The 7,625-nt window shown below is 47.2% G+C and overlaps 1 protein-coding gene across 1 annotated transcript; it reads left to right on the forward strand.

Moving 5' to 3' along the window:
- Positions 1-5,076: 5,076 nt before the first annotated feature.
- LOC138974595 (G-protein coupled receptor GRL101-like) lies at positions 5,077-7,353 on the forward strand. The gene has a single exon (XM_070347315.1). The coding sequence runs from the start codon at positions 5,077-5,079 to the stop codon at positions 7,351-7,353; it is 2,277 nt and encodes a 758-aa protein (XP_070203416.1).
- The last annotated feature ends 272 nt before the right edge of the window (positions 7,354-7,625 follow it).

The following is a 7,625-nucleotide window of genomic DNA, read 5'->3' on the forward strand; positions in this document are numbered from 1 at the left end:
TGATGTGCGCTGAAACACTGCAAGAGATCTCACAGTTTTCTAAGTACTGCCACTACTGGTACTTTCAAGGTCAGCTTTGTTTATGGCTGTTCCAACTACCTCAGTCGGTAAGATTGTAACATTCTTTTCTACTACTTCTCTGTTAAAGCTGGGTGGGAAAAGTTTGATTTTATTCATTGCATATAGCTTAATCTTTCTGATTCAATTACTTTTCTTTTATAAATTTGTGATTTAAAAAAAAGGGAGACATTTGTTTCCTTCAGGTGAGATTTTATTCTTCAAAATTAAAATTGATAAACTACTTCCTGCACGATATCAAATTCGCTGGGAACTTCCTGCGCGATGTCAATTGATATACAGTTCCTAGTTGACCAATGACAACAGTAGTTTTTGTCATGTGATCAGTAAAAATGCGATAATGGCACACATAGTTTTTACCAGTGTTTACATAATGAACACAAAGTGTTCACATGTGGGTGTTCTAACAATATCTGTTTATTATGAGTACCTCTTTCGCTAGTAGAACTATGCACTCTATCACGAAGTGTTCAAAACTTGTCACATAATCGTGCTCAAAATGTGTTCAATTCTGTTCAGAGTGAAGTTTAGTGCGACCATTAAAACCTGGCTACAATACGCACGCAGGGGCGTATGCAATGTTTTAAGCTGAGCTTGGTGCGTTCAAGTGTGTGTGCGTGAACACGCACGTACAATTATGACATCATCCAAACAAACGTGTATATTTGAATATACATGTATGTGTGTGTGTGTGTGTGTGTGTGTGTGTGTGTGTGTGTGTGTGTGTGTGTGTGTGTGTGTGTGTGTGTGTGTGTGTGTGTGTGTCCTATATGCGTGCGTTCGTTGCGAGGGTGTCCCATCACTAGTTTCATATTTAGCCTCCAGCAGCCTGTTCTAAATCAAGGTAACCATGCATCTTTTCCATTCCTCATACATGCAGATCTTTTGAAAGATAAAGTCACGCAATACTGCTACTTTGGATGCGTTAAACCATGGACCATTGAACATGTCCTTATCAAGTGTGTGGATGTATAAGAATTTCGTGACGAACACTACAGTGCAGAAACTCTGAAGGATTCTTTCCGGGACGTTCCAAATATCAATGGCTGTTATGCTTTATGGTAAAATAAATTCTTGTTCTTGTTCTTGTTGTTGTTCTTGTTCTCTGGACAAGATGTTTAACTTTTGAAAGGAGATCAAGATTTTCAACAAGGTTTGAAGTAACACATGTGAAAAGACATAAGATTTTTAGAACCTTCTTTTAACAGCGAAATAGTTTGAAGCATATGGAGACTGCCGTATGAACAGAGAAAGGAAACACAGTTGCGTCGGACTTGGATAGCCATATATTAGTTGGCGATACGTTATAAAAACAATAGCCAACCAACCAATCCATCCACCAAGCATGATGCAGTGTCCTTAAACAGTAATCTTTCTTCAGTGTGTGTTCACCAGTATGCTTTCCTTCGCCTGTTTTGCGAGCCTGTTAACACTCTCCTTCATTCAGCTGGCATATTCACAAGACGCTGTCAGCAGTGTCGTGGATAAAAGCACAGCGTCGAGTCGGTCCAGAGATATGTTTACAACAACGACCCAACGCAGAGTCACCCTTTCTAAACAGCAAGGGGGTCCCGCGACATTGAGCAATCAACACAATGTAATCTATAGGTCCATCAATCCGCGCGTAGTAACTGACGCATCGACCAATGAAGAAAGGGCTGGCAGCAGACAGCACGAATACACTATTCACACACTGACCAGCCCCCAGAAGGATGCCATGAACAACAGGCGTAAAGACCCACGTAACGATACTGACGCTTTGTCCGATAGACGTACACACCCAGTGTTTGGACAAGCGGCACAAGCACAACGCATCCAAAACTCATCAACAGTGACTCTACTGCCAACAGGGCGTGTTGTCCGATTCCCAGCGACCTCTTCGTCCCGTTCTCCGCCAACCCCAACATCTGCACTGCAAACAGCAAGTAGAATAACATTTTCTTCCAGTCCGAAAGACGTAACGGAATGTCCTGGGGACACTCGCAAACACCTTCTGGAGGCAATGGAAGGACATGTTGCAGTAGTCTTTAAGAATACTAAGTGTGTACCAGAGTACGGCTGGGTCATCAACGTCCCAAAAGGTTACGGAATTATTATTCAGTTTGAGACGATTCTGATAAATACAGAACATACTTTGGTACTCATTGCTCTGGCAGACGGAGTTCGACGCATGATCAAACGTTACTCTGAATCGTTTCATCTCAATTTAGCTCCTGTTATGAGCATCCACAATTCCTTGCTGCTCCTGATAAGAACATCATCAACGTATAATCTAGAGTCTGTCTTGAACCTCACCTACACATCCCATCCCATGAGAGACATTCCGGCATTCACACCTTTTAAAAGTGACACACTAGAAAGCCGCATGAAATATTTCTGCAAAGGAATCTCGAATCTCCCAGCAGCTATTTCATGTGACGGAATTCGTCATTGTGAGTTTGGTGAAGATGAGAAGAACTGCACTTACCGTAACGAAGGTTGCGGGGACTGGTTTCCTCACAGCAACTACTGTTTCAAGGCTACTTTTCGCATACAAAAAAGACACCGGATCTCTTCTGCCTTCGTGAAAAGCACGGTGCCACTCCGAGCTGAAAAATATTGCCAGTCAAAGTACAACGCAACGCTGGCTTCACTGCAAGAACCTGGAGCAATGCAGGCCGCCGCAAACATGGTCCGCAAAAGCAGCTTTACCAACGCCGTAGTAGGCATCAGAAAAGTAAAACCAATCGACCTCAGGTTGTGGTACTTGTACCGCTACATGTGGCAGTGGGGAGAGCAGGGCGGTCCCATAGCGTATGACCAAAGCGAGCTGCAGAGAAAAGGGACGGCACTGGAGTGTGCTGTGCTCAATGTGAAGAAGGGGCTCTCTCTAGAGCCTTTGCTTTGTGGTGTAGTCAAATCCGACCAAGCTCCTCCTGAAGGCTTCATCTGCATGAGACCAAACCCGACCCGCGAGACAGGTAAGCTTTCACTGTCCGGAGTCTCTTTTCCCAGGGCATCCAAAACGCCAACCAAGTTCCAGACCAAGGAATGTCCAGACGGCTCGCTGGTGCAGACGTTCCATCGCTGTCAGTGGGGGGAGGAAGATGATGACGACGACTCTGGTTGGTCCCCTCTCCATCTGCCCCTGTTTCAGTGTCGTTTTGGGCCCGCCGTGCACTACTCGCTGTTGTGTGATGGAAAATACGACTGCCAAGATCGCAGCGATGAAACCAACTGTCACAAACCGCAGTTTGCCCCTCTGCAGACATTATAAGATGTTTGATGGGTTGTTGACAGACCAGCTTTTTTGTCGGTCCGAGGGGGAGCATATCGTCTTTTGTTTCATATTTATTGACCAAGGCCGAAGGCCGCGGTCAATAAATATGAAACAAAAGTCGATATGCCCCCCGAGGACCGACAAAAAAGCTGGTCTGGCAACAAACCCTCAAACATCGTTTTTGTCATCATTTTGGTGGTTCAACATTAAGTGAAAAATCAACACAGGGAGCCATGGTTTGAAACGCGAGTTCTGTTATTATAATGCATGTTCGGGGCCCCAGCACGTTGTTCAAAGCTGGCGTGCGAAAGCAACTTACTGTGTGTGATTTGAGTTTATAATGTTGAGACAAGTATGTCAGGTTTGAGGATGCGAAGTTCTGTAGGTTCCGACAACAGAGTGGTGTGTGAAACCAACAGTAAGCGCCTTTGAGACGATAGTGCCCACATGTTGCATTCGAGCGATAGGATTGTCGTATTTCAAACGAGGTGATTTGCTTGCACAGTCAGCGTTGACCATCTCACAACAGATCTGTTATGTGGATTATCGTGCGACGTTCGAGTCGGGGGCAAGGAATCGCAGGAAGCAAAGATGAGTCTTTTTCCATTGTCACCTTTCTTTCCGGTTGTTGGTGCATATAATATTGTGCGGACAAAATGATGCGACGGCGAGTGTTTTTTGCCTCCAAGATTTTGTGGTGTGGGTATTGTTTTGCTCGTTTCATACCCACACCAACACCTGAAACACACCCCACCCCACCCTCCCCCTCCCTCACAATCAGTCCATGAACACAAACACTGACACACACAAATTAATGATCAAGTTACCCCCCCCCCCCCCAACCCTTCACTTGCACACCTGCAACGCAGACGATCATATTATTGATTAAATATTCATATAGGTCAGTGTTGGGTTTGTTCTTGTTTGTGTTATTGCAGAATCGGTTTTCTCTTATTGCTACACGTGTCTCTTCATTACATTTCACCATCGCCCTACCACCCTGCCCCTCTCGGTATTCCACCCCTCGGTTTTCAGTGGTAAATATTAGTAATCGAATATTGAAGAGCTACGTTGAGTCAAAGGTCACAGAAGATTTGCATCCTGCAGCACTGCACGAATTGGGTCAAAGGACACAAACGATTTGCGTCGTGCCGCGAAGGAAAGATAATCGCGATCTTGTTTCTCATTGCCTCTCTGTTTTTCATTAGACTTGTCATTCTGCTTGCTCGGCTTTGTCAGATGTCTTCATTTCTTGTTGCTATGTTCTTTGCTTTTTTATTATTATTTTTTTATTTGCGCTTAGTTTATCGATACAACGTCTTGTGCACGGGTCAAAATGTGTGTGTCAGGGGTCAATTGGTTTGACTTGGATTTGACGTTCGTGTTTCTCCAAACAGAGATACACGCACTCCATGACTTTGTGAGAAGATAAAACATATCGATAGGTTTCATTTGTTTGCGATAAAGCATAAATGTATGACCTTTGATGAGGTAGTTTTGTTTTTTGTTTACATTTGCCAGTTTGCCAGTTCGTATTTGGAACTTGGCGAAGCAGTGTCGTCTGTTTAGGTCTGGGGAAACGCCAATGAAAAGAGCCGAAGAATCCTCGAGCGTTTCTATTGGGTTTGCTTTTGATTATCCATGTAATAGGGCTTCCTGCAACTATGGTAACCGGGGATTTATTCCCCGGGGAACATGACATTTATTTCCCAGGTGCTTGTGAATGAAAACTCGTGAAAATGATGACAACGTCTTTTATCTGCAGAAAGTTCCAGGCGGTTCCAGTTTTGCAGAGGTGTGACGGAATGCCGGACTGTTTTGATGAGAGTGATGAAGAGTTTTGTGAATCTTGTACACATCATCGTGTTCTTTGTCAAGACGTGGGATGTGTTCCCATGCACTATGCAAATTACTTCCAACAGTGCGCAAGCAATGCCTTAACCACAGAATCAGCCTCTCCGGCCACTCCACCTCGAAGGGTGCACCTAGACGGGACTGGAATGTCTTCCCTCGTCACTGGAGACTGCGGTGAAGGTTTCTTCCACTGTCAGGGCGGCCTCTGCATCCCGACCTTTCTCCTCAACAACGGAGAGCAGGACTGCCCGCGGGGAGAAGATGAAGGCATTACTATGGACAATGTGACATGTCCAGGTTACTACAGGTGTCACGGTTCTGGCAACTGCGTTGACAGTGACCGTTTGTGTGACAACATCTACCACTGCCCCAACAAGGACGACGAGATGTTCTGTCACATGACCTGCCCACGTGACCAGGGCTGCCGTTGTGAAGGCTGGGCCTACACGTGTTCCGGGATGATCGACCCTCTGGAGAACCTTCACGTGCGCTACCTGGACCTGAGCCACGCTTCTAATGTGACTCTGGAAAAACTCCACTACATGGAGTACCTCGCCTTCCTCAACTTGTCTTCATGCGGGCTTGGCAATGTGACTCTCTTCAACATGCCTCAGCTTCGAGTTCTCGATCTCAGCTTTAACCTACTGACAGGTCTGTTTTCTCTCAGTCTCCGACACTTTTCTGCGCTTGAGTTTTTGGACCTGTCTGATAATTCTTTTGTGACAACTATCGGCAGTGACTTTGCTTTACAATTAGCAATAGGACAGCTTCGCAACCTGAGAACTTTGCTCATGACTAACGTTGGTTTGGAGGTAATAGACGACAAAGCGTTTAGTCCCTTGTCAAGCCTGAAGCACCTCGACCTGAGAACAAATCCATTGCAGAGGTATGTTGAGGGATCTCTGTTCGGTTTGACCTCCCTCGAAGAACTGCATACCGACGAATCAAAACTATGCTGTCATTATTTTCATCCTACGGTGTTGAGATGCTACGCTCCTTTCGATGAGCTCTCTTCCTGCAGTGACCTTTTGGCTCAGGATTTCTTCAGGGCATTTCTCTGGGTGCTGTCTTGCCAGGCCATTGTCGGTAACATCGGGGTCTTGGTCTACAGGGTGGTCATCGCCACGCACAACTCGGCATCCGCGTCCGTAGTCCTGGTAAAGAACCTGTGCCTCTCTGATCTCCTGATGGGAATCTATATGATGGTGATCGGCGTGGCTGACGTTCAGTTCAGAGGGGAATACGTAGCTCAGGAGAACGGCTGGAAGACCAGTGTGACGTGCACGGTGGCCGGCTTTCTGTCGTTCGTGTCCAGCGAGGTGTCGGTCTTCGTGGTGTGTCTAATCACGCTGGACCGCGTCCTGGTCATCTGCTTCCCCTTCCACTCTCACCTGCACCTCAGTCATTCTGTCACCGTCGTTCTTTGCTGCGGTGCTTGGGTCCTGGGCTGTGTGCTGGCTGCAGTGCCTCTCCTGACGGGGTTAGAGTTCTACGGACAGAACGGTATCTGTGTGCCTCTGCCTATCACTAGGCAGCAGTTCTCAGGGCAGAGATACGCCTTCGCTGTCTTCATCGTCCTCAACTTTGTCCTCTTCCTCGCCATCGGCGTGGGGCAGGCCGTCATCTACAGCGCAGTGCGTAACTCCAGCAAGGCAGCGGGAAATCAGATGCGGGAACGAGACATGGCTCTAGCGCGGCGCCTTCTGGTCGTGGTGCTGACCGACTTCTGCTGCTGGTTCCCCATCGGTCTGCTGGGGCTGCTGGCTGCCCGGGGCGCTCCCGTCCCTGGCGTGGTCAACGTGTGGGCCGCCATCTTCGTGCTGCCGCTCAACTCGGCGCTCAACCCGTTCCTCTACACGCTGAACAGTGTCCTGCGGAAGCGGAGGGCGCGGAGGATGGAGAAGAGAACGAAGAAGACGCTAGGCAGGCTGAGGACGGAGATCGCCACATGGCAGCCGGCCAGCGTGCACGAGCTGGTCAGGATATGCGTCAGCTCCAGAGTGGTGGACAGGGAGACGCTGCAGACACTGCTGAGGGTCAAGGACGCTGCGACAGTTGAAGGTCAGCATGGAGAGGACGTCGGCCAGGGCAGGGGTGAGAATGACAGCAGTATTGACAATGGCAACCACACCACCTTAGTCACCCATGATGCTACTCTTTGAACGGCAACGTCTGTGCTGACATCGAACATGGCTCTTGACCTGTTTGCATTTTAAAGGTGTAGCTCTCTGTGGCCATCTTCGTAGATGTCAAAGAATCGAGGACAAGAAACGAAGTACAGTGGGGCCCCCACAAATTGTCACTCACTAAAAAGCTAATTACTCCTTGATTTGTTTCGCGAAAAACTTCATATTCGGTTTACATTGGTTTGAGATATGGGATGATAAGTTCACAAAGTGTCAAGTGTGTCTGTTAAATGGTCTGACTTTTATGC

This window comes from Littorina saxatilis, linkage group LG8 (genome assembly GCF_037325665.1).
Source record: "Littorina saxatilis isolate snail1 linkage group LG8, US_GU_Lsax_2.0, whole genome shotgun sequence".
Classification (NCBI taxonomy): Eukaryota; Metazoa; Mollusca; class Gastropoda; order Littorinimorpha; family Littorinidae; genus Littorina; species Littorina saxatilis.

Coding starts and splice junctions, on each gene's coding strand:
- LOC138974595 (XM_070347315.1), top strand. CDS start 5,077: ATGATGACAACGTCTTTTATCTGCAGAAAGTTCCAGGCGGTTCCAGTT.